The sequence below is a fragment of the Rhinatrema bivittatum genome, chromosome 3 (assembly GCF_901001135.1).
Source record: "Rhinatrema bivittatum chromosome 3, aRhiBiv1.1, whole genome shotgun sequence".
Taxonomy (NCBI): domain Eukaryota; kingdom Metazoa; phylum Chordata; class Amphibia; order Gymnophiona; family Rhinatrematidae; genus Rhinatrema; species Rhinatrema bivittatum.
In genome coordinates, this window is record NC_042617.1 from 212,097,302 (window position 1) to 212,124,829 (window position 27,528).

At 45.3% G+C, this 27,528-nt stretch overlaps 1 protein-coding gene across 7 annotated transcripts in view; it reads right to left on the reverse strand.

Moving 5' to 3' along the window:
• Nucleotides 1–4,059: 4,059 nt before the first annotated feature.
• The window catches only part of MAP3K4 (mitogen-activated protein kinase kinase kinase 4), a 464,119-nt gene continuing 440,650 nt past the window's right edge, over nucleotides 4,060–27,528 (reverse strand). For all 7 annotated transcript variants that reach the window (XM_029594154.1, XM_029594153.1, XM_029594149.1 and 4 more), the window contains 3 exons: nucleotides 19,755–19,861; nucleotides 17,797–17,976; nucleotides 4,060–4,431 (listed from right to left, as the gene is read on the reverse strand). In XM_029594154.1, the coding sequence (XP_029450014.1) occupies nucleotides 4,411–4,431; nucleotides 17,797–17,976; nucleotides 19,755–19,861 (308 nt within the window). In that variant the 3' untranslated portion in view covers nucleotides 4,060–4,410. The remainder of the gene's footprint in view (nucleotides 4,432–17,796; nucleotides 17,977–19,754; nucleotides 19,862–27,528) is intronic.

The following is a 27,528-nucleotide window of genomic DNA, read 5'->3' on the forward strand; positions in this document are numbered from 1 at the left end:
TCCAACACCGAGGAAGATGATATATATGCCTTAGACGGAGTCGGTTTTGGACGGTCACCACTGCCCTGGTGCTCCTGGCGAGGTTTGATGACTTTCTTCGATGCTCCTGCCGGTGACGATTGGGTGGATGTCGATGGAGTCAGCTTGATATTAAACAGGGTCTCCATCTTGTTGAGGCGAGCCCGCCTATCTTTCAGTCATCTGGGCACAATTTGGGGTGTGAGAAATGTCGTGTGATGAGCCGAGGCACAGGGGTACAGGGGCATTCCGGACATTTTCGGAAACCTGTTGCCATGATGGCAGAGGTTGAGGCCCAAAAAAGGTTGATGGACTGCGGACACCGAAAAAGGTAGGGGCAGGAACCAACCGGGGACAGTGAACTTTACTCACCAAGCAATGAAAAACAATATCGCGATGGGAGACCCCTATGAAGGAACTTTTTAATGAAGTAATCTTCACGTTTTTTCCGTGAGGAAAATTGTGAGAAAAGTTTCACAGAGCTCCTAACCGTGAGGCAAATTGCAGCATTGAAAAAAAGAGACTGAAGGGAGACCCCTGTGGCTACAGGGATTATGGCATGCTGGACATGCTCAGTATGCCAGTCAAAAGTTCTAGAAACTGACAGAAACATTTTCCGTGATAGGGCTCCGTCCAGTGATGTCACCCACATGTGAGGACTACCATCCTGCTTGTCCTGGGAGAATCCTCCCCCCCCACCCTTACCTGGGCTCTGCGCTTACCGGCTGAGTACAGAGACTGTCTCCAGCTGCAGAGGGAGAGGGCTTTGGCCATTACCGCTGTGCTTGGCTTTTTGCACCTGCTGCCTTTCAGCTGCTTAAGCAACAAAGTCCACATCAGAAACAGGCTACTGATCCAAGGCACACCTCTGAGGGATCTCGGAAATCACCTCAGGAATTCTCAAGTGAAGGAGGTACCCTTTAGGTATCACCGAAGGAGAGCATGGCTCAATCTTTTCTCGAATTTAAAAGTAGAATGTCTTCTTCCGAAAAGTACAGCAATCCCCATAGAGAAAGCATGTCCACCATCTGCTGGAGACGGAGAAATATTGAAGGGCTGAGGTCATTGCAGGGGTGTAATCTAGGGTGGTCAGTTTTGAAATCTGACTCCATCTCCATCTGCTGGCAGGGGAACATAACTCATTGGTTCTGAATCCATCTGGCTACAAGCTAGGAAAACTGTACATTACCATGCAATTCTTATCTGAGTAGGCAGCTACATGTTGGGAAATCACCAGCCAATCATAGGTCAGGTTCAATGTAAAAGAGCACAGGCTGTGGTGGCTGTTTTCTTATTTTACTTGCTGTCAGTGGGTGCATATTATATGTATTTTTAGTGATTTACAGCAGCTGACACTTACTGCCGAGATACATTACAGCTGAGGTTTTACAGCATGTGAGACGAATATAGGGTGTGATACAGTTTTTATATACATTAGAAAAGCAGACTTGCACTGGGGGTTTAGAAATGATTTGAGAGCCAATAATATTTAGATACAGAATGCCACGGCATGAGAGGTTCAAAAGGTCTCATTGCACACATGAGCAATACTACAATAACTGCAAGCACCAAGTACTGCCAGGGCAAGGTTTCATAAAAGTATCATAAAATAGGTGCTATCTAGTCAGAAAAATCAATAGCTCAGTGAACAGTTTGGACTTTAATGCAAGCTAATCTAATCATGTACCATAAAAAGTCTCAGCTCAAATGTCAACTATATTAATTTTCTTTTCAAAATAAAAATTGTTTACTAACTTCTCAAACACCAATACTTTTCTTTTGATGATGACTCAAGGGTTTTCAACTGGGTCAAATCATTTTCAGATGTTACTGATAGGGGTTCTGATACATGCATCCTCCGCCACACTGGGAAGAGCAAAGTCAGACATTGGGATTTCAACATATTCTGGATAAAGTCCTTTGGGTGCATTGGCATCCATGCTGGGTTTGCCAAGGAATACAGAGAGACGACAATGTTCTGAATATTTCTCCATGGGTGCTGGCAATTAAGAAGTTATTGAACAATTTTTATTTGCAAAAGAAAATTTAACTAAAACTGAAGACAAAACTGTTCACTGAGATTCCAGTTCACTGACAAGATGGATCCTAGTTTATGGTACCATTATGAAATATTGTCCCTGGCAGATTTTGGTTCTCACAATTTTCATAATATTAGACATGAAATACCAAAAGTAATCTGTTTAGCTGAAGCACAGGAAATTCTTTTGAGTTTATATTCATTTTATATTCTTGTATTCTTGAACACGATTAGGTCTGTCTCTCTGCAGTCAGCTGCATATGCTTCAAGGTTGTTTCAGCATGCAGTTCAGTAATGCAGAATTTTTACCATTCCTTGTGAAAACTGGATTCTTTGCAGTTTGAGAACTTTCAGTGGCTGAATAAAAGAATAGTTCAAAGAGTTTTTCATACCACACAGGTACTAGTCTCAGCATGTGCTTTCTATACTTAAAACACATTTCCAGACCATTTATATTTAAAAGTTCTTTACTTTCTTTAAAACCAAGCTTGGCGCATGCATATGATCGATGCCATTGCTTTTCTGAGGGCTCAATAATTTCATTAGTATGCAAAGTCTGAAAACCTGGCAGGGATGAGTACTCTACAACAGTGCAAAACAATAAAAGACCTTTATTTAGAGGCAGATCGAAGAGGTTTGTGTTACATTCCTTACCAGACTTAATGCCATATGAGTACACCTCTATTTGTGACTCGGACAATCACAAAAACAAAGTGCCACAGAAACACTACCAAACACATTTAAGAGCTCTTTTACTCTGCCTTTTATGCTATTGATGTAGATAAGCATATCTGCACTTGTTAATAATTCTATGGCTGACCTCTCTCTGTTTTACAGGGAAGCAGTGGCAGAAAACCCATTTGAGAGCTACAGCCTTCTGAAGAGTACACCATGAACTCTATGAATGGAATGGAATGGAACAAGGACTTATTTTTGGAGGTGTAGAAGTTTTATCTTTTTGTTTGCATTTCCACTCTAAAATGACACACACATAGCACATTTCTTTGGAGGGTAATAGATGCTATTAACTTTTCAGTCCTATGTACAGCAGAGACATGGCTATCACAGCTACCTAAAAATGATAGCATCATTGTGAACTGATACAGTTCTCTTCAATTACAATACAGTCCACAACGTGGGCTTCTTACTCACAAATTAAGAGATAGCCAGCGCTGCCACAAAACATCAACATTGATTCTTCCTGTCTCATAACTAGCTCATGGACTGGCTAATGAAGATCAGCCAGCCATAGCAAAGGCATAGACTTGATTCAATGTAACACCTTGGCAGGAGAGGAAGTCAAACATGGAAATGCAAAGGCATGTGAAAAATCAAGAAGTAGTTCATTTCTGATAAGCAATAGCAATATACTTATTTTCCACCAAATCTACTGTACATTCGAAAAATAATTTTTAAACAGAAGTTTAAGGATTTTTCAAATGTACAGATTTAGCAAACAAATATTTTGATATTGCTTATCAGAAATAGATTGTCCCTTGATTTCTTTTCACGTGCCTTTGCATTTCCATGTTTGACTTACAGCATTGCCTTTTTTACCCCTTCCTTTGTGAATGCGAGAGGAGGTCATCAGCTTATAAATCTATCACAATATACCCAAATGTAACTGGGTAAGAAGTGGTTCTTTGCGTCTCTTCCCACTGTAAGGGTTATATTGCTGCCAAAATAAGCACGTGTCCTCTCGTTAAAGTGCTTGATGTGCCAGATAAGACCAAATTACTACCATAAAAAGGGACCCCTATCACACTGAAAAAAAAAAAAAAAAACCAAGTAAAATTTTCCTAAAATAAACCATTTATTGAGAGAAAAAAACCTTTTCTTTAAATTTTATCAATCAGCTTTTTGCATAACAAATCTGAAGCTGGACAAAAAAAAAAAAGCCCCCCAAAAGGTAAAAGTTCACAGTCAGTGCACTCAACAATAAGAGATTAAAAACATACAAGGTCCAGAACGCCTGATAAACACTACAACTTTTTTCGAACCTAGAAAGTTCAAAAATGTCTCTTTACTACATATTGATATTACAGTTCTCAATTATATGAGAAACAGAGAGGAAAGTGAAAATAAAGAATGGTCCATGTACAGTAGTAATGGCACTTTCACTAAACCATGCAGCTTCTTTTGAACTTGTAGACGCTGGCACATGAGCGGCATGTGGCACGTATAAAAACATTACAGGAGCAGCAGTAGAAGTGACACGAGTCACGTGTGCAGTCTTCAGTCTTGGTAAGGTAAATCCAGACACTTTTCTCAGTATAGTCTTATGTAAATATTACATACAGTAGTGATTTAAAAAAACTCTCTAGAGTATATTTAGGACAGGTACTGAATAGCTTTCATTCTTCATCTGTGCAAACCTGTGCAGAGAGAAAAAAGTACTTTAGTTATATAGGGTGCAGTTTGATTTAAAGCTCTCTGCAGCAGAAGGACAGATTCTGAAGCACACATTTTTCCTCACCCTACTGTGTTCACCATGTGACTCATTTTCAAAAGGTTTGACCAGTTAACTCCAGGAGTTAGTCAGTTAAAACATCCCCACCTCTCGTTGACTGGCTAAATTTAAATCAGCTGAAACCCCTAAGATCCCTAAATCTAGCTGTCCACAAAATGAAATTGCAAAGGCATTCCTAGGGCGTGCCAAGAATGAGCAGTCAACTCTAGTTGCACAAATAGTAACAGCAATCTTAAGTGCTCTGCTTCTAGTTGAAAATCAACCCCCTATGCATCCGCAAGTTGTTATGCTTTCTTTACAGAAGCTATTAACTATTCAGTAAGGACTCAAGTCTACAAAATATCTGAGCCATGAAAATTGGCCCTATATCTGAAGATATTTAGTCTGACATATATACATTCATGCCTTATCTTAAAAAAAAAAAAAAAAGGTGGGGAAAGATAGGCTCATTTGTTGCATATAGAGCTGTGCCCCATGCCGATTTAACTCCTATGTAAAGACTTTTCCACACCTCCAAACCAACCATAATAAAAGTTTGAGTAACTGAGCTAATCATTTAACTTCCTTTAAACTTGGCTTCTATACTGTTTGGGTCTATGATGATAACCTGCCACTTACTTGTACAATACTATATTACACTGACAGCATTGTATTAAGGTGAAAACAGAAATCTATGGAGCTTCAAGGAAGGAAATGTTATATTTATTGTTCACCAGTAAACTTTTGTGAAATTAAATATAAAATGGTTAATTTTCATAGAACTATGAACATCTGCTGATCTCAGTGAGGTATTCTGAAATCACCAAGTGTCCAAGATTCCTGGAGTGTGTGGTGAAGGTTAGTAGTAAAAAGGTTTGGACAAATTTCTGGAGGGCAGGTCCACGAGCAACCATTTGCTCAGTAGACATGGGGATTGCCACTTCTGGGAACGAGAAAAAAGGAATGCATCTCGCCATTAGGATCTTCTGCCTATATTAAGTGACTCAGAGGCGGGATGATGGGCTCCATGAACCATTGGTCTGACCCAGCACAGCAATTCTTATGCTCTTATCCAAGCAAACAGAAAAGAAATATCAGCAGTTTATTTCATCATCTACAAAAAATCATCATGTTTCAGCATAAACAAATTTTCTTTGAAATTAAAAAAAAAAACCCCAAACATGAAATTCTAAAACCAAACTTTAGATTTTCTCTTGGTCCTCTGAGATTTCTCAGTCAAGCAGGCTCATCCTTTCCTTAATGCCAGCTGAAATGCACTCTCTTTTCCTGTCTATATATTCCCTTTACAGCACAGTTAAGCGGTTCATCTTCAAAGCTACCTGAAAGAATTATCGCTGGCCTGTGCTTGAAGAAAAGGAGGGTGAGTACAAATAAAGGGAAGTGTTTGTTTTGTAAAATTTCACATTTTTACTCCTGAAGAAAGGTCATTCTCTGAGGACAAGCAGGATGCCAGAGTCCTCACAGATGGGTGATGAAACAGCCCCAGTTGGAAGCTTGACTGCATAGCTTCTAGAACTTTCAGAAGCTCTTCTGAGCATGTGCAGGACTGTCCCATGTTGTAACTGTTGCTTCGGACTCTTAGTTCCTTTTCTCTATGGAGCCAGTTGATCACACAATGCCGAGGAAAAAATCCTTCAGTTTTCTGCTGTCATCCAGCCATTTTTCTTTTTGCATGGGATACAGTAAAACTTTATTCCCCCCACTTACCCTTTCATCTCCTTAGTTAGGGATTTGTCTTTTATTAAATTTTTCTTTATTTTCTGCAGCTGCACCAACACATCAAAGCTGCTTTGATTGAGCCATTTTTGTTTGCAAAAATCAAGTCATTTGATTTCATATTAGTTATTTTTCACTCTATGTCCAGCAAACAGAAGAGGAGCAGCAGTTTCTCAATGTGCCCCGGATGCAGCCACATTATGCTAGCTGCCTACAATAAATGTGTGCTATGACTTGGGTGCAACCACATCATCACAGAATGCTCCACATGTGGGAAGACTCCCCCCAGAGACCACCAAACCAGTGCGGAGCTTATGGAAAAGCCCTCTGGGTTGGCTAAGTCTGAGCCATTTGAATTGGAGGCATCAAAATAGAGTGGTCCAGGAATTGTGCTTGTATTGAGGAAGCATTGACCCTCATTGACATTAAGCATTTTTTAGGTCCTCCCACCCAATGAAAGTGAAGGATTCCGCTTCATCGGTATTGCACAGGACACTAATGCGGAGCAACGACTGAAAGCAAAAAAGCATAGACATTGGTCCTGGTCAATGCACAGCGATGAGAACACAAAGAAAGAGGGCACTGTAGAACAATGCTCAAAAAAATCTTTTCAACAGATTTTTGCATGCTATGAGCATGGAGTCACACTCAAAGGATTCTAGGATATTAGACCATCTTTATGAACAAAGACTCTATGCTGCATAAAGTCAGGCATGGCATCAGCTAATCTCATCTTTAAGTCTTCTAGAAACAACCCATTAGAGACTGCATCCTTATCAATAAGGCTTTAAAACGTATTTAAAAAGGCTTTTTATTCAGAGAATATATGCATTATAGTGTTTGCTGTACAGTGACTCCAGAAGTCTAAGGCGATGGTTTAGACTTTGTTGTTTATTATGACCCATGTTTAGTGTGATGTTTCCTTTGTGTTTTCTTTTGATTTTATGCATATTAATTTTAACTTATGTATGTTCTTTGTTATCCAGCATATTTTGTGACGTGCAGAATATACATTTTTAATAAATTAAACTAAGGAGGTACATATTCAGTCACCGTCTGGATAGCAAACTTAGCCAGATAAACTTTGAAGTATATGCAATACCAACAGAACCTGAATGTAATCTGCTCTGAAGTGCTGAAAGCAGAATATAAATAATAAAATAAATATTGCAGCTGCACATTTGGATATAACCAGCTAACTTTAGGACAGCATTTGGCCTGACCAGACTTAGCTGGCTGTTACATGGCTAACTGAATATTGGAGTTAACTGGTTAACTTAGCCGGTTAACTAAACTCCTCCCAGTTATGCCCCCAACTTATTTGGCTAAATTCTAGCCATCTAACTTTTTAGCCGGCTAGAATTTAGCTGGATACGTGCCGAAATCTTCATTTAGTTGGATAACTCCTGAAACGGCTGCCCTCTACATAAGCACTGCCTCTACATCATGGTGAATCTCTCCTGATTTCCCGCACCTGATATTGAAGCCCTGCCCTCCTGCAACATCACTGCAGGGTGATGGACTACTTCTGCAGGCCACGAATGCCAGGGGCAACAGAGTTTGGGCTCCTGAAACAGCTGCCCTCTACATCAGCAAGCTCTACCATCAGCGCTGCCTCTACATCACAGCGAATCTTCTCCTGATTTCCCTTGCCCGGTACCGAAGTCCCGCCTACCTTGACATCACTGCAGGGTGACAGAATACTTCTGTGGGTTGCAGACGCCGGAGGCATTTGGCTGGAAGGGCGCGCGCAAAAAGGGATACAACAAAGGAGCCTGCCCCTTTGTGCGCCCCTTCATGCCTCAAGTAATCTAAACTCTATCATCCGAGAAATCATCATGATGGAAATCAGTCCTGACATCGCCAGTGAGACTGTTCTTTATCCTCAACCAACCATGAATACATTCCTGTCATTACGGGCCAAGGACAATACAGCTGCTACAATATTCACTGAACCAAACATATGCCCCTGAATCGATCCAATTTGCATTATATTCCACTGCAAACGCTCTCATCACTATTTGTATCTACTACATTACTATTTCTTCTAGTCAATGCTCAATCCTTGGCTTAAAAAACCCGGTTATCTATGACCTGCTTACAACTGTTTCTCCAAACCTTTTATGTTTAACAAAAGGAATATAATATCCCTACATTTAACTGCTGTTGTCTCCAGGATTACTCATATATTTTTAAATGAAGAGCCTCACAGAGGGGAGGCGGCGTGGCATATTTTTAAAAAATAGTTTCAAATTCACTCAGATCAATTTGCTGCTTCCAGAACAATATGAAACACTTTGTTTAAAATCTACCACCCTCAATATTTGTTTAACCTATTGTCCTCCTGGGCTGCTGTCATGCAACTCCTCCCCCCCAGTCAAGGAGAGATAACTTACCTGATAATCTCGTTTTCCTTAGTGTAGGCAGATGGACTCATAACGAATGGGTATAGTGTGCTCGTGCTAGCAGTTGGAGATGGATCTGACGTCAGCACGTAGTACATATACCCCTGCAGGAAGTGCAGATGCTCAGTAATCTTCCTTGCAAAAGCATTATGGATATATGTGTGACTGACCGATTGATTAACTGAACATGATTAACCTGACCGATTGACAGTAGCTGGAGACCGCCAGTGTTCTCAACCGGAAGGCGTCGACACCCGGCAGGGTGGATGCCCTATGTCAGGAAACAAGGCTTACCTTGAAACGGTGAATCCCCATATATATCGGCAGCTGGGCGGGATGCTGAGTCCATCTGCCTACACTAAGGAAAACGAGATTATCAGGTAAGTAATCTCTCCATTTCCTAGCGTGTAGCAGATGGACTCATAACGAATGGGATGTACAAAAGCTACTCCCGGACTGGGTGGGAGGCTGCCCGAGGTACGGTTAGGATTGCCCTTGCAAATGCTGTGTCCTCCCTGGCCTGGACGTCCAGACGGTAGAATCTGGAGAAGGTATGGATGGAGGACCACGTTGCCGCTTTACATATCTCTGCAGGCGACAGCATCTTAGTTTCTGCCCAGGAGGCTGCTTGTGCTCTGGTAGAGTGAGCCTTGACCCGTAGAGGTGGTGGTTTTCCCGCTTCTACGTAGGCCGCCTTGATAACTTCTTTGATCCAGCGAGCAATAGTCGCCCGTGAGGCCGCTTCTCCTTTCCTCTTCCCACTGTGAAGGACGAACAGGTGGTCTGTCTTTCGTACTGTTTCCGACATTTTCAGGTATCTGGACAGCAGCCTGCCGATGTCGAGATGACGCAGTATTCGACCTGCTTCTGATTTCTTCAACCCTTCCATGGTTGGCAAGGATATGGTTTGGTTGAGGTGGAAGTGAGAGACTACTTTGGGTAAGAAGGAAGGAACCGTGCGAAGATGGATAGCCCCTGGGGTGATTCTGAGAAACGGATCACGGCAGGACAGCTCTTGTAGCTCTGAGATGCGGCATGCTGAGCATACGGCCAGCAAGAACACCATCTTCAAGGTTAACAAACGGAAGGACAGGCCTCGGAGGGGTCTGAAGGTGAGTCCCGCTAGGAATTCCAAAACTAGGTTGAGGTTCCATAGGGGCACTGGCCATTTCAGTGGCGGGCGAAGGTGTTTGACTCCTTTCAGGAAACGTGAAACGTCTGGGTGTGTGGCAATGCTGTTGCCGTCACACCTGGGGCCGTAGCAGGATAGCGCTGCCACCTGAACCTTGATTGAATTGAGGGACAGACCCTTCTGAAGCCCATCTTGCAGGAAATCCAAAATGATGGGGATTTTAGCGGCATGTGGATTGGTGCTGCGAGTTTCGCATCAGGCTTCAAATACTCTCCAGATCCTTATATAAGTTAGTGATGTGGAGAACTTGTGCGCTCGGAGGAGTGTATCTATTACCACCCCCGAGTATCCCCTTTTTCTCATTCGAGCCCTTTCAATGGCCAGACCGTAAGAGAGAATTGAGCTGGATTCTCGTGGAGGATGGGACCTTGTCGCAGCAGGTCCCTGTGAGGGGGCAGGGGTAGAGGATCCCCTGCCAGTAGTATTCTCATGTCTGGGTACCAGGGTCTTCTTGGCCAGTCCGGGGCCACCAGAAGAACTAGGCCTCTGTGCTGCTGAATCTTGTGTATCATGGCGCCGAGCAGGGGTCATGGGGGAAAGGCATATAGCAGGATCCCCTGATGCCATGGCTGCACCAGGGCGTCGATCCCGTGGGATAGAGGATCTCGCCTGCGACTGAAGTATCTGGGTACTTGAGCGTTGGACCTGTCCGCTAGTAGGTCCATGCCCGGAGTCCCCCACTGATCCACAATCATCTGGAAGGCCGTGGATGACAGCTGCCATTCCCCCGGGTTTAGGCTTTCTCTGCTGAGGAAGTCTGCCGTGGTGGTGTACTTCCCGGCGATGTGGACGGCGGAGATGTCCTGGAGATTTGCTTCCGTCCAAGCCATCAGGGGGGCTATTTCTAGGAATACCTGTCGGCTTCTGGTTCCGCCCTGTCAGTTGATGTATGCCACCGTGGTGGCACTGTCCGACATCACTCTGACTGCTCTGTTTCGAAGTCTGTGGGCAAATCACAGGCAGGCTAACCTGACTGTCCGTGCCTCTAGTCGGTTGATGTTCCACCCCAACTCTTCTCTGTTCCACCGCCCTTGGGCGGTTAGTTCTTCGCAGTGTGCTCCCCAGCCGCTCAGGCTGGCATCTGTAGTGAGCAGGGTCCAGGTTGGGGAGGACATCTTTGACCCCCGGCTCGTGTGGCCAGGCTGCAGCCACCACCATAACCGATTCCGTACTCTGGCTGGTAGAGGTAGATGCACGGTGTAGTTCTGTAATTGTGGGCTCCACCGAGATAGGAGGGCGTGTTGTAATGGTCTCATATGAGCCCGTGCCCATGGTACCACTTCCAGAGTGGAGGCCATTAGGCCCAAGCTGTGGGCCGGGTGGTGCTCAGCAGGTTCTGCAAACGATTCCGGAGTTTTGATTTCCTCTTGGAGGTCAGGCTGACCTTGTCTTCCTGGGTGTCGAATCGGACTCCTAGGTATTCCAGCGACTGCGAAGGCTGTAGGGAACTCTTGTTTGTGTTGACTACCCATCCTAGGCTTTCCAGAAGAGATATAACTCTGTTGGTTGCCCGGCGGCTCTCCTCCGGTAACTTTGCCCTGATCAGCCAATCGTCTAGGTAGGGATGGACGAGAATTCCTTCCTTCCTGAGTGACGCCGCCACCACTACTATTACCTTGGTAAAGGTCCGTGGTGCGGTGGCTAACCCGAAGGGTAAAGCCCGGAACTGAAAGTGTTGTTTCAGGACTTTGAAGCGTAAGTAGCGCTGGTGATCCCGATAGATTGGGATATGCAGATAGGCCTCTGACAGGTCCAGGGATGTGAGATACTCCCCTGGCTGTATTGCACTGCGGACTGACCGCAGAGTTTCCATGCGAAATCCTGGGACCCTTAAGTGCCGGTTGACTGACTTGAGGTCCAGGACGGGTCTGAAGGTGCCCCCCTTCTTGGATACGATGAAATAAATGGAGTAATGCCCAGAATTTATCTCCCAGGCAGGCACTGGGATTATGGCTTTTAGGGACAGGAGCCTCCGCAAGGTAGCTTCCAGTGCCACCCTCTTGAGGGATGGACAAGGAGATTCCACAAACTTGTCCGGAGGGGGATGAAGGAAGTCCAGGTAATACCCTTCTCGGATGATGGCGAGGACCCACTGGTCCGAAGTAATCTCGACCCATCTGCGGTAGAATAGGGTTAGCCTGCCCCCTATGGCTTCTTCCCCCAGATGGGTCGTCTGATTTTCATTGTGGAGTGCGGCTGGGACCCGAACCGGTTCCCCTCTTGTTGTGCCTGGTCCGAAAGGACTGGTTCCTGGTCTGAGAACGAGGTGCTTGGTAGCGAGTCCTGTAGGGGTTGAAGCATTGAGAGCTTCTACCTCTGGATGGCCTAGGAAAAGGGCGCTGGTTCCTCCTTGACTTGTCTTCTGGTAGACGGGGTAATGGAGAGGCGCCCCATTTGTTAGCCAGGTTCTCGAGGTCGCTGCCGAACAGGAGGGATCCCTTAAAGGGCATTCTTGTCAGGCGTGTCTTGGAGGAGGAGTCGGCCGACCAATTTCGTAGCCAGAGCTGTCTCCTGGCTGCCACTGAGGATGACACTCCCTTGGCTGCCGTACGAACTAAGTCGGAGGCAGCGTCCGTGAGGAACGAGAGGGCTGATTCCATTTCTTCTCCCGGGGTGTTGTTCCAGGCTTGTGATAAACAGGAACGCGTCACCATGGTGCAGCAGGTCGCGATTCGTAGGGACATGGCTGCCACCTCAAAGGCTTGTTTCAGGATGGCGTCCAGGCACCGGTCATGCACATCCTTGAGGGCCGCCCCCTCCCTCCACTGGAATGGTGGTGCGCTTCACAATTGCGCAAACTATGGCGTCTACCTTGGGGCACGCCAGCAGCTCCTTAGTTGCCGGGTCCAGGGGGTACATGCTAGACAAGGCCCGACCCCCTTTGAATGAGGCCTCCGGCGCATTCCATTCCAGATCGATTAGCTGCTGTGCTGCTTGAAGGAGGGGAAAATGGTGAGTCGTTTGATGAAGGCCCTCTAGCAGGGGGTTCATTCTAGGTTCCCCTGGGGTGCCTTGGCCCGGGATAGCCAGCTCCAACAGGCATTGAGAGACCAGGTCTGGGAGATCCTCCTTAAGAAAGAAGTGTCTCATGGTTCGATATGGCTCAATCCCCGAGGGAAGTTCTCCCTGCTCGGGAAGCTCGCCTTCTTCCTCAGAGCAATCTGAATCCCCATAAGTGGGGCTTCCGGGTGGCGAGTGACCGTGCCTAGGTCTAGAGGATCCAGGGGCAGGGTCATCTGGTACGTATGGGTCCGTTCGGGGATCAGACTGCATTTTGACAAAGGCGTGAATCCCCTTGAATAATTCCACCCAGGAGAGCGAAGCAGAGTCTAGCCTCAGGGGCACCAGGTCTCTAGGGTTCCCCGGTTGCTCACCTCGGCCTGCTAGGTCCGGGGTGTTCCCTGAGGAACTGGCATTTAATCTGGGCTGGGACCGGCCCTGGCCTGGAACTCCCAGGGCCTCCTCACATTGGGCACATAGGGAGTCTGCTTCTTCGCTCTGTGTGGCTCTGAGGTGGCATGCTGAGCAGAGGCCTAGAGCTCTTATGCCTGATTCTGGAGGTGCCGGCTCTGTGGACGCTTGGGCTCTCATACGCTCCATTGCGTCTGTTATCTCTATGCGCCGGTGTGCTCCCAGCCGAAGTATGCGCCTTGTAATATGAGCGAAAGCTGTACGCCTATCAATGTGCGCCTATCAATGTGCGCCTATCAAGGGGCGCCTATGTACTTTCGGGCGCCTAACATATGCGCCCGTTGCCTGTGCGCATACTTAACACTAACTAGATCGAGGCGGCGAACCAGGGCAGATGGCGACGGCGAGCAGGCAGGCAAAATGGCGGGCTTCCACATAGGCAGACCCGCTATTCCTCGCTCTTCGGAGACCTAAGTAAAGATAAGAACATAAGAACATAAGAACATGCCATACTGGGTCAGACCAAGGGTCCATCAAGCCCAGCATCCTGTTTCCAACAGAGGCCAATCCAGGTCATAAGAACCTGGCAAGTACCCAAAAACTAAGTCTATTCCATGTTACTGTTGCTAATGGCAGTGGCTATTCTCTAATTGAACTTAATAGCAGGTAATGGACTTCTCCTCCAAGAACTTATCCAATCCTTTTTTAAACACAGCTATACTAACTGCACTGACCACATCCCCTGGTAACAAATTCCAGAGTTTAATTGTGCGTTGAGTAAAAAAGAACTTTCTCTGATTAGTTTTAAATGTGCCACATGCTAACTTCATGGAGTGCCCCCTAGTCTTTCTACTATCCGAAAGAGTAAATAACCGATTCACATCTACCCGTTCTAGACCTCTCATGATTTTAAACACCTCTATCATATCCCCCCTCAGTCGTCTCTTCTCCAAGCTGAAAAGTCCTAACCTCTTTAGTCTTTCCTCATAGGGAAGCTGTTCCATTCCCCTTATCATTTTGGTAGCCCTTCTCTGTACCTTCTCCATCGCAATTATATCTTTTTTGAGATGTGGCGACCAGAACTGTACACAGTATTCAAGGTGTGGTCTCACCATGGAGCGATACAGAGGCATTATGACATTTTCCGTTTTATTCACCATTCCCTTTCTAATAATTCCCAACATTCTGTTTGCTTTTTTGACTGCCGCAGCACACTGAACCGACGATTTCAATGTGTTATCCACTATGACACCTAGATCTCTTTCTTGGGTTGTAGCACCTAATATGGAACCTAACATTGTGTAATTATAGCATGGGTTATTTTTCCCTATATGCATTACCTTGCACTTATCCACATTAAATTTCATCTGCCACTTGGATGCCCAATTTTCCAGCCTCACAAGGTCTTCCTGCAATTTATCACAATCTGCTTGTGCTTTAACTACTCTGAACAATTTTGTGTCATCTGCAAATTTGATTATCTCACTCGTCGTATTTCTTTCCAGATCATTTATAAATATATTGAAAAGTAAGGGTCCCAATACAGATCCCTGAGGCACTCCACTGTCCACTCCCTTCCACTGAGAAAATTGTCCATTTAATCCTACTCTCTGTTTCCTGTCTTTTAGCCAGTTTGCAAACCACGAAAGGACATCGCCACCTATCCCATGACTTTTTACTTTTCCTAGAAGCCTCTCATGAGGAACTTTGTCAAACGCCTTCTGAAAATCCAAGTATACTATTATCTACCGGTTCACCTTTATCCACATGTTTATTAACTCCTTCAAAAAAGTGAAGCAGATTTGTGAGGCAAGACTTGCCTTGGGTAAAGCCATGCTGACTTTGTTCCATTAAACCATGTCTTTCTATATGTTCTATGATTTTGATGTTTAGAACACTTTCCACTATTTTTCCTGGCACTGAAGTGAGGCTAACCGGTCTGTAGTTTCCCGGATCACACCTGGAGCCCTTTTTAAATATTGTGGTTACATTTGCTATCCTCCAGTCTTCAGGTACAATGGATGATTTTAGTGATAAGTTACAAATTTTTACTAATAGGTCTGAAATTTCATTTTTTAGTTCCTTCAGCACTCTGGGGTGTATACCATCCGGTCCAGGTGATTTACTACTCCTCAGTTTGTCAATCAGGCCTACCACATCTTCTAGGTTCACCGTGATTTGATTCAGTCCATCTGAATCTTTACCCATGAAAACCTTCTCCATTACGGGTACCTCCCCAACATCCTCTTCAGTAAACACCGAAGCAAAGAAATCATTTAATCTTTCCGCGATGGCCTTATCTTCTCTAAGTGCCCTTTTAACCCCTCGATCATCTAACGGTCCAACTGACTCCCTCACAGGCTTTCTGCTTCGGATATATTTTAAAAAGTTTTTACTGTGAGTTTTTGCCTCTACAGCCAACTTCTTTTCAAATTCTCTCTTAGTCTGTCTTATCAATGTCTTACATTTAACTTGCCAATGTTTATGCTTTATCCTATTTTCTTCTGTTGGATCCTTCTTCCAATTTTTGAATGAAGATCTTTTGGCTAGAATAGCTTCTTTCACCTCCCCTTTTAACCATGCCGGTAATCGTTTTGCCTTTTTTCCACCTTTCTTAATGATGTACGCCTTACCTGATCTTCGGTGCTTCCCGGCTGCGACCCGGGCGGTCTCCGGCTGCGGGGGAGAGGGTGATTACCGTCACCGCCACGCTCGAGGAAGTGCACCCGCTGCCTCTAAGCCGCGCCCGAACTCGTCTCGCTCGGGGGCCAAGTCCTCACAGCGAACAGATCGGGACCAAGGCTGCCTCTATGCCGCGCCTGAGCCCTTCTCACTCAGGGGCTAGGTCCCTGCCGTGATTCGGCCACCGGACCGAGGCTCTTACCTCCGAGGGACCACGGAAATCACCTCGGGAAACTCAACTGGGAGAGGGACCCGAGGGTATCACCGCAGGAGTGCGGGGCTCGTCTTCAGGTAGGATTCTTCTATGAATTTAGTCGTTAGAATTTGGAAAAACACTCAGCGAGCGTGAGGTAGCTCCAAACTGCTTTGGAGACGGAAATTACTGAGCGTCTGCACTTCCTGCAGGGGTATATGTACCACGTGCTGACGTCAGATCCGTCTCCAACTGCTAGCATGAGCACACTATACCCATTCGTTATGAGTCCATCTGCTACACGCTAGGAAAAAAGATGATTTTATATTCCGACAACAACCAACAAGAACTGAATTCCACAGTCTGGGTAAACAAATAAGCATGGGTGTAACTTGCTCGCTACGGCGGTTACTACCCCGAATCAATTAAGCCTGATACTTCAATTTCAATACATATTCAGAGAATATCCCTGCTTCAACTGCAAGGGAAAATAAAGAAAAGTGGATTTATATTCGGATAACAACCAACAAGGACTGAATGGCACAGGTTGAGTAAACAAATAAGCATGGGAGTAGCTTACTTATTGCGGCGGTTACTACCCCTAACCAATTAAGCTAGATACTTCATTTAGAAGCAGTCCCAGCACTGCTCTCTACATTAATGGCGGGGTGGAAGGGAAATAGAACCAAAAGGTTACATAAATGGCGGGGATGGAAGGGAAATAGAATCAAAAGGCTACTAAAGGCCAAGAGTAATAGATAAGTATGAGAGAGTGAGAAAAAAAACAAAAAGTGTGAAAGCTTGCTAGGCAGACTGGATGGGCCATTTGGTCTTCTTCTGCCATCATTTCTATGTTTCTATGTTTCAAAGAGCCCACCATACTGTCAAGATTTCTTAGCATTTTCTTCTCTACTTCTTTCCCTCATATTTTTTTGTTTTGATTAGATTTTTCTCTTTCCTTCTCTGTTCTTGTAGCTTAGAGAGCTCTTGATCTATGATACTCCGCTGGAGTTGTCACCCAATTGCTCTTCCTACCGACATACTTTGATCACAGCAAAATCAAGCATGTTCAATCCAAACAGCAAGAACAAGCTACATTCTGAAAGGCCAAAGTTGTTAAAAAGCAGCTAGCGTTTTGAAACCATAATTCCAGCAAATGTGTAATTCAGCAAACACTTCATTGCTAACAATGGTTTCTTACAGGCTTGTTGCCAATGAAAAGTTGAAAGTTATTAGCTGAAGATAAATTAAAAAAAAAAAAAAGTTCCTTAGAGGTATCAGTTAGTTCACTTTATTCTATTAAGTCTGATCTGAAACCTCCAAAGAAAATTAATGCTGGCATCCTTTCCTGGAACAAAAGGGGTGATTTTTCCCCTGACAAAATAACTAGAAGACACTCCTGGATTCTCTCTGCCTGCCAATGCTTTAGCACAGGACTTCCCAAACCTGTTCTGTGACCCCCATAGCCAGTCTTGTTTGTAGGATATCCCCCATGAATATTCATGAAATAGTTTGCACAAATCATGTCTTCACAGAACACAAAAAGCCATTCTTTCAAAGGGCCTTCTAAGACCTTTACTTTCTAGTCTTCAAGAACACAAAACGTTTATTGCAATGAAATACCCAAGGCGCGATTAAAAAAAAAAAAAATACCCTTAACGATTCACTAACCTTAACAAATGAATGGTCGAGGAGCTGGCTGGCTGTCCATCTCATCTTTGGATCACTCTCCAGGCAGTGACAAAGGAAGTCTTTTCCTTCTGGACTTAACCTGTCAGGTATGGGGGGCTTATGCCCCATCCCAACTTTATACATGATCTGGAAGTTGTGCTCATATTCATGCCAGGGCCTCTGGATCAAAGCAAACAGAATTTAATGTTCATGTTTTTGGACCAGTTTACTGCAAGTCAGTTCTAATATGGAAATGCTAAGCTTCATATAATTAGTCTTCAATGCTACTGACTAATCTGAAAATCTTGACCATGGTTTGGTCTAGAAAAATGTAAATTTTAATTCTGCAAAATTATTTCTACACAAAAGACCAGATATCTGTACTGGCAATTTTTCTCATACAGCAAAAGTATTAGGTTGTCTCAGAAGGAATGGGTGGAGGATATTCAAGACTCTCAGAGGCATACTCCTGTGAAAACTTTGTAGTACTTCTCTAAATTTCGCTGTTATTCACAGGAATGAAAATATCACCTTCAATTCTGCATGAGAATAGTATCTTTCACCAATACATACTTAATTCTGAGCAATATCACAGCCCACCTTGTTAGTGAAGAAAGGGACTACCCAAATTGGGGACAATTGTCCCTGAGCATTTTCTCCTTTCTGAATGTAAGACCAGGACTATACCGAGGAACTGCGGTAAAGACTTTTATTGCTGTTATAACATAAGCACTCGTACAAGTGGAGATAACCAAAAGCATCTAAGGTTTAGTGCCTCAGATGCCTTTGGTTATATAAAACAGAATAGTAAACTAGTACCAAGCATAAAGATCACATGGTTCCTGGGGACTTACAGGTTAACATACCTAGCAAAGCAAGGTAGTCAGAAGTGTGATGCATCAGCTTGACTGCAGAACTAAAAAGTCAGCAATATTCTCAGAGAGAAGCAGAACCTACAGAGGGACATCACAGGTGGAGGGACTTTGTACTCCTTGCAGGATGGCAGCTATGGGAATGGAAAAGGTAAGCAACCAAAGGGCCAGGTGCTACACTTTCTATCCCTTGCTTATGAGATCAGAGACACTTCTCCGTATGACAGACTCAATGCTTCGGACAGTCCAGGACTTTCCAAAGCTTTACACCTACATCTTGCCTATAGCTAAGAATATTTTGATTGGCTTATCTATGCCATTTCTATTTTGCTAAAGATCCCTATCAGCTAAGGGTTATATCTCTGTTAAAAAGATTGTAACATATTTATCATCTGAACTTCTAATCTGCCAGAAGTTATGTCTCTAAGATACAGGGAACAGCCTTGAGCAAACGTTACAATAATTTGTGACCTAATTTATTTTAACCCTTAACATAATTCCATTCTTAGTGCAGAGAGCATTACTAGTACAGAAGGATAACTGTCCAAAAAGGGCCAACTTGGACCCTTGTTTCTGTTCAACATAAGAAATGCTGATAGTGTCAATACAGAAAATTTTGGCCATGAACTTTTAGGGGATTTAAATGGAAAATGCAATGCTGGCATTGCTGATCCACCTGCAGGCTAGCAAGCAGAAATGCCTGGGGATCCAAAAGGCAATGAATCCTACCCACCATGACACAACAGGTGAAAACCGCAGTCTTTAACCCACTTAAGCGAGGGATGCAGGTTTTGTGTGTGCATGTGGATGGTGGCGATGGTGGTGAAATAAAAATGGAGATCATGCATCAAAAATTAATATGCTTTGCCTTGAACTCCTGTGTAAAGAAAACTGGATGTTGCTTGAATGACAGATAAGCACTACAGATATCAATCAGACCAACAAGAAATAGATCTAGTCAAGTTTCTGTTGCCTTACTTGTGACAGTCACAATAAACAAAAATATCCCCTACACATCTGATCATCTATCTTAAATCTTTCACAAAGTTACTTTTCATAGTATATACCGGGGATAAATATTTTTACCTTGCCAGTGACCATTTCTATTACAACACACCCCAGGCTCCAGATGTCTGCTGCACGACCATGCCCCTCCCCTTTAGCTCTGGTAATTACTTCAGGAGCCATGTATGCTTTAAAACAAAACAAATTGAGCAGTTAAAAAAGGAACAGCATGTGCAGAGAATAATTAAATACCACAGCATCTTGATTTATGTTCAGAGTTTATTTGAAAAAAAAGTACTTATTGCTAGCAAAGATTTCCTGGCTAGCTAAATACAGGAATCTATCTGTTGGCTATGCAGAAGCAAAGGATAGTCCAGTTTTATACTGATCACATCTCTGGCAACACAATATCATCTAAGTAAATGTGCATAATTATTGCTACAGTTTTGTTTTTTTCCCAACTATATAGGTCGATTTTAGAAGTGTTGCTTGCACAAAAATGCCCACATACGCCCAACATGCCCTGCTTGTTTGTAATTGTTTTTATTATTTAATCAGCTATATGCTAATATAGCCAGTTAAGGTTCAAATTATCTGGTTACACTTATTCAAATAACTTTCAACCTAACCAGCTATATTCAGATTATCGCCAGTAAGGTTTAAAGTTATCTGGGTGTACTTACTTGGATAACTTTAGCCGAGTCTATCAGTGCAAGTCGCCTTCTGCTGAATATACTGGCTAAAATTAATAGGGTAAACTAACTGAGTAACTTGACACTCACTGGCTTACTGAATATGGACCTTAATATTTTCATGACTTATAAGGCTCCTGCGTTTTAGTTGACAAATTCATTGAATTTGTCATCCCCTGTGACAAATGGGAATGTTGGGTGGTCTCAGTCACAGGGACTGCAATTCAGAGCAGACAGTACTTTATAAACCAATTCATCCAAGTTGTCTATGACTATATTTTCTTTGAGATGTGCCTGTGTCCACTTTGATTTTTAAAAATGTTTTAAAAGAGGTTTGACGAGTCTATGAAAGATAAGTCTATGAAAGGATATGCTACAGATTTAAATGAATAGGGAAAGCATGCAGAGGCATGGCTTCAGGAAGTCTTTTCGACACAGATTTGTAGAAGGGGGGGTGGGTATGGTTGTGGGAAGGCAGGGGTTGTTGTGGGAGGATGTGGGATTACATGGGGAGCAAGTACACCTGTGTGCATGGATGGGTGGATGCGGGTGGAGGTGGTGTGTGCTTGGGAATGTGGCTTGTGTATGTGAAGGGTATAGGACTTCATGCAGTATGGGGGTGTTATCTGTGGAGATGGATATGTGGGATGTGTATGTTTTTGGATGGGTAGAGGGTTGTCTGGGTGGCAGGGGTTTGTAGAAGGGTTGTGTATGAGGGGGCATATTTTTCTTAGGGGGTGTGTGTGTGTGTGTGTGTGTGTGTGTGTGTAGGAGTAGGAGTAGGGGTAACCTAGTGGTTGAGCAGTGGACTATGAACCAGGATTCAAATCCCACTGCCACTCCTTATGACCTTGGGCAAGTCACTCTACCCTCTGTTGCCTCAGGAACAAATAGATTATAAGCTCTTTGGGGATAGGGAAATACCAAAAGTACCTGAATGTAATATGCTTTGAAATGCTGAAAAACAAAAAATAGATAACTGTAAATATCTGCAACATAGATTTGTGTGTGGGGGAAGGCTTGATGAGGGGGTAATGTGTGGCAGGATTGTCTCTGCAAAGGGAGTTGTGCAGTACGAGTTTTATTCGGAGTATGGTTGTGGGAGGTGTGAGTGGCATATATTGTGTGTGTGGGTGAATTGAGAAGCTGCATCTTATTTTCCGTGTCTCTGAGTAGGGGGTGTGTGTTTTGGGGGGTGTATGTGTGTGCGCATGTCTACTTTGAAAATGACTTTTTGTGCTATCCTTTGTCAGTTATTTTCTGTCTGCCTGTGTTGCCCTGTCCCAAAGTATTAGTGGGTGGGTTTTTTTTGGGGGGGGGGACGACAACAACAAAATGTTTGGAATGGCATTCTAATTCAGTTTCCTATGGAAAGCAATGGAGATTTTTTGGGAGGCTTGGTTCTCTCAAAATAGTGATTTGGTGTTTCTGGTTTTTAAACTTGTTCAAATTATTCACATTTTCTGGTGAATTTCCATTCCTTTTTTGCAGAATTATTGCACCTACAGAGAGACATCAATCCCTTTTATGGAATTCTAACATTCTATATGTTGGAAAGCATAACAAGGTAAGAAAACTACAGGCCACAAGACATTTTTAGTATACAACCAGAGAGTCACTGCTGTTAGCAAAACAATGAGGCCGATGCATTACTGAGTGGAAAACTCCACAAATGGCACTTTGCCACATTAAAAGCTCAAATATGTGTTATTTACAATAATACACACTTGCATTTCATCTCGCAAAGTGCTATTTACGAAGTTTTCCACCTTTGCAATGAATAACATTTTGCATGGAGTGCTTTGCTGCAAAATTTTATTCAAAGCAATAGTTAATGAGCTGCTGCAAAGCAAAATCATGTAAAACAGCTCATTAACTATTGGCATTGCCCTGAGCCTCCCACAATTGTACAGCTTTGGGAGAAACTGTAAATTAGCATATTTTACAATGTGGCACAAAATCAACATTCCTAAAAGTTTTCACAACTCAGTCTTCTGAAGAAATCTGCTGGGTGCCTGCCAGCCTTTAGTCTCAGCTCTCTCCCTGTTCCTACTCCAGACTTTCCCTTCACAAACAACCTGCAAGGAACTTTCTTCTGTTGCTCCCTCTACCCACCTTCTCCTGTGCTGAAAGTGAAGTAGGGGGAGTGAAGTTGGAGTGAACTGAGAAAGCAGTCAGAATGCTGGAACCCTCAAAGATCTCTTAAATTCTTATTAAACCAAAGATGATTTTGATAGAATTCCTGGATGTAGTAATATCCCTAGAGAAGAATTTCATCTTTATAAAAAGGTTCTTGCATCTGCCTTTGTGGCCAATCATAGACCATGATGACTGACACTTCTGCTGAAAGTTTCAAACTTGTGCTAATTCAACCCCTTTTTGTATGTTACCATATATTCAAATTATGTGCGACTGATCGACCGTTGGGATTCCTTCACAGATCATTGGCCCTGTACTGACTGCCCCTGCCACACTGCTCCCCAGCTGGAGAGACTGGCGTCCATGGTGACTACCGCCCAAGCAGGAACCTCCAAGCTGACTCCCCAGCATAAATTGTCCGAGAGGAGCCATCAATCGAGACTGGAATGTGCAGAGTCTGTAAGAGGTAGGGGAAGATGAAATTGCTCGGACAAGGGCTCCAATGGGAAAGCAACACTGACTGACGAGGTCCAGGGAACCAGCTCCAAGGTAGAGGCCATCGAGCCAAGGACCTGCAAGTAGTGGAAAACTCTGGGAAGACCCTGAGCTAGCAAGTCCCAAACCTGTGCTTGCAGCTTGACAATGCGCTCCTCGGTGAGAAAAACCCTGCCGAGACGTGTGTCAAACCGGGCTCCTAGGAACTCCAAGGACTGGGAGGGAAGCAATTGGCGCTTGGCCAAATTGACCACCCAATCCAGGGACCGCAGAAGCTGAAGAATCCGGTCCACCACCGAGCGACAAAGAGACTCCGACTTTGCCTGAATGAGCCAATCGTCCAGATAGGGATAGACCAACAAGCCTTCCTTCCAAAGCTCCGCTGCCACCACCACCATGACCATGACCTTGGTAAAGGTCCTGGGTGCCGTGGCTAGCCCAAAAGGAAGAGCACAGAACTGAAAATGTTGACCCAGGATGGAGAAACTGAGGAACTTCTGGTGATCGGCCCAGATCCTGATATGCAAATATGCTTCCGTGAGATCCAGCGATGCCAGAAATTCCACCTTGCGTACTGCCGCAATGACCGAACTCAGGGTCTCCATGCGAAAGCAGGGGACTCGAAGACACCTGTTGACCTGTTTTAAATCGAGAATGGGCTGGAACGTGCCGTCTTTCTTGGACACCATGAAATAGATGAAATAGCGGCCCCTGTGGAGCTCTGCCGGAGGAACTGGCACAATGGCTCAGAGGTCGAGAAGGCGCTGTAATGTGTCCCGCACCGCCTGCTGCTTCTCCACGTACGAGCATGGGGAAATGAGAAACCGGTCTCGAAGGCACCGAACAAAATCTAAAGTGTAGCCGTGTCTTATCACGCCGAGGACCCACTGGTCCGACGTCAGCGTGGTCCATTCCTCGAAAAACAGAGAATCTGCCTCCTACCACTGGAATGGAGGAATGGACCGGCCTCGCCTCATTGGGAAGGCTTAAGGCCTCTCGCAGATTGGGGGGGGGGGGGGGGGGGGGGTGTCTCAAATCTGCCAAACTGCCGTCCTCGAAAGGACTGAGACCAGGGCTGTTGTCTGCCGCTATTGTCTAGAGGAGGAGCCAGACGATCGGGAGGACCGAAATATCTGATTTCCCCGGAAACGAGATTGAGAGTACGAAAAGCTTCTCATCTTGGGCTTATCCTCTGGTAGATGATGGACCTTATTCTCCCCCAAGGAGTGGATCATATCCTCCAAATACTTACTGAAGAGGAGCTTGCCCTTAAAAGGCAGGGAACCCAACTGGGCCTTAAAGGAAACATCTGCAGACCAATTTCACAACCAGAGTAGCCTGCGGGCCGATAAGCTGAAACCATAGACCAGGCAGAGGTTTGAGAAGATCATAAAGGGCATCCACACTGTAGGCTACGGCAGCCTCAAGGCGCCCCGCTTGAACAACCTCCTCCTCCGACAGGGTAGCATTACTCTGCAATTGCTGCACCCAGTGAAGACCTGCCCTTAAGGAGAAACTGCTGCACATGGCCGCCTGCACTCCAAGGGCAGCCACCTCTAAAATATTCTTGAGCTGGACTTCCAGCTTACGATCTTGGAGATCTTTGAGGGCCGTCGCCCCTGTCACCGGAATGGTGGTCCTTCTTAGTAACTGCGGACACAGCCACATCTACTTTGGGAACCCAGAAGATGTCCAAGGCATCTTCTGGCAAGGGATAAAACTTATCCATGGCTTTGCTGACTTTCAAGCCCAAATCCAGAATGTCCCACTCCCGAAACAACAAGTCTATGACCGAAAGATGAAAGGGAAAAGACCTGGTCGGACTTCTAAGACCGACCATAACCAGATCGATAGACCCATCCTTGAGATTTCCAGAGGGCTGTCAATGTCTAACTCTTCTAGCACCGTGGGGATAAGGGGACCCAACTCGTCCCTCCTGAAGAGACAGACTACCTTAGGTTCATCTCCTTCAACCTGAAGGGTGCTCTGAGTGGAAAAAGGATCTTGGTCACCCTCGGGATCCTCCCCCTGAGGGGGTTTGCACCTGAGATCTTGCTCCTCCGGATCCGAATTCTCCGAGGAGGACTCCGCTCCCGGGCAAGATGAGGGGGTCCGAAGTGGGTGCTTAGCCTTCTTGCCATCACCCCCCTTCAAAGGGCCTGGCCCTTTTAGAGCCCGTTTGACCCAAACTGGCCTCCTGTGGTCCTGAACTGCTTGCAGACTGCCTCGTCACAGACCTTCTGTCTTTAAACGCCTTTTGCAGCAATAGAAAATTCTGATGAAATGAGGAAGAGTCGTCGTCTGAGGCCCCCTCGGGGCTCTCCTCCGACAGCAGCATAGGCCCTTCCCGTGGTATACCCTCCCCCCGGAGGCTATCTCTTGCAGGGATAAGGGAGGAGGAGAACTACTACCTCTCTCCGCGGTGTGAGTCGCTGCACGGAAAGCAGTCAAAATGGCATCCGTTCCCATTCTCAGCAGGAACGGATCCGACGGGGCACGCCGCGATCGCCTGAGACCAGCAGGAGCTCTGTGTGCGGCAGTCCCAACCTTTCCGGTGCCTCCTGAGCTGCCCTCCCCCCTGGGGAGGCATGCCGAACAGAGCCCATCCCGGGGAACACGAGCATCGCCGCACCACGCGGCATGACGAAAAAAAAAAAAAAAAGAACTCCGTGACTGTTTGAGAGAAAGGCACCTGCCTCGGCAGCAAGACAGCGGCAGCAGCAGCAAGAGTAAAATATAAAGGAGAGTCAACCCGGCAGCTGCAAAGCTCCCCCTTCGGTTTAAAACTTTTTTTTTTTTGCCGAACCTGGAGGCCCAGATCCTGTCCTCTGGGGGTGAGTGAGCCAGGCTCCCCGGTATCACCCCCCCAGCACAGTTGTAAGCACCTGGCAACGGGATTCTCAACCCTAACACCTTCTGCCTCGAATACCAGGAGGGATGGCCCCCGCAGGACCTGCCAACCCCCCTGGGAGGCTCCGACTGTCTTCACATCTTTTTTTTTTTTTTTTTTAAAGGCAAAGGAACCTAACTAGCCTATGTGGCACTAATACTAATGCCCCCCCCCTTTTTTTTTTTTTTTACTAAGTCCGGACTGTAGGATTTTGCACCTCCACCATCTGCTGGAGACAGAGAAATACTGACGGACTGTAGGTGCCACCTCAGGGTATAGGGCAGAGTCTGTCAAAACTTCTCTGTCTCCATTTGCTGATGGGGAGGCAAAACCAAGGAGTCTGGACTGACCCGGGTAGGTACAGGGAACACTGAATTTGCTAACATTTGTTGAAGAATCTTGAAAAATCTTCCACATGAAACCGTGGGCTCTATTAGTATTTTGATAAACTATGGCACAAAATATGTTTCTCATACTCTTTTTTGCCAAAACAAAAAAACCTCATTCAGGTGAAGCATTACTTTCAAAATTTTACATATCTAAATTTCACCCATTCGTTTTCTATCTAGCTCATTCACATGGGCAAAAGACAGCACACAAAGTTTCTCAATAGTGCATGCACCAGGGGCAGCTCAAAGCAATCTGCTGCCTGAGGCGAGAGATGAGATGGCAACCCCTGGCCCCTTGCCTTCCCCCTCCCCCACACATACTCACTCTTATACACACACATTACCTCTCTCACAGACACTGACACACCCTCAGGCTCTAAGACCTTCTCTCCCTCCGCACCCTCCCCCCCAACAAGCTCTTACTCCCCCGGATTCTCTCATACACACACACACACACACACACAAGTGCCCCCAGGCAGGCACCGATTCATTTTCACACATATACACACAAAACACCCCCAGGCAGGCACTCATTCTCACACAGACAGACCCCAGGAAGGCACCTATTCATTCACCCACCCACACCCAAGCAGTTACACATCTACATCCACACACAGGATCTCACCCTTCCACCAACACACACAAGGTCTCCCACACCCACACAGCCTCTCACCCCCCTCAAACACCCACACAAGCAGTCACCAATCTACCCAGGCTTGCAGTCACCCACCCACCCACCCAAAAATGCAGTCATTCACACAAGCCCATATGACCTAGACCTTTTTTTCAGCCACCGCGTCGTCCTTCTCCTCTCTTGGGTCGCCAGTGACGTCATCTCCTGCTGCCGATGGGCCAGTCTTGCGGCAGCAGGAGACAAGTCGCGTTTCTCCTGACATCATCTCCTGCTGTTGCGAGACCCACGGCAGCAGGAGATAACGTCTGGAAAAACGTGACTCCTGCTGCCCAGGGTTGCCACTGAGCGGACTGGGCAGGGGTTTGGTTTACCCCTGCCCGATCCGATGTTGACTTTGGAGGAAGGGTGAGGCGGTGGTTGTGGTACAGGCGTTTTGGAGGGGCACTTTTTGCCGCCTCACCCTGCCATGCACTACAGTACATTTTAATACATGTTCCTCAATGTTTATACTACTACTATATTACTATAACTACTATAATTAATACACAGACTAGTAATTTCAGTTACTTAGGCTTCAAAAGAAGCTGCCAATAAGCAAGTGCTCAACCACAGAATC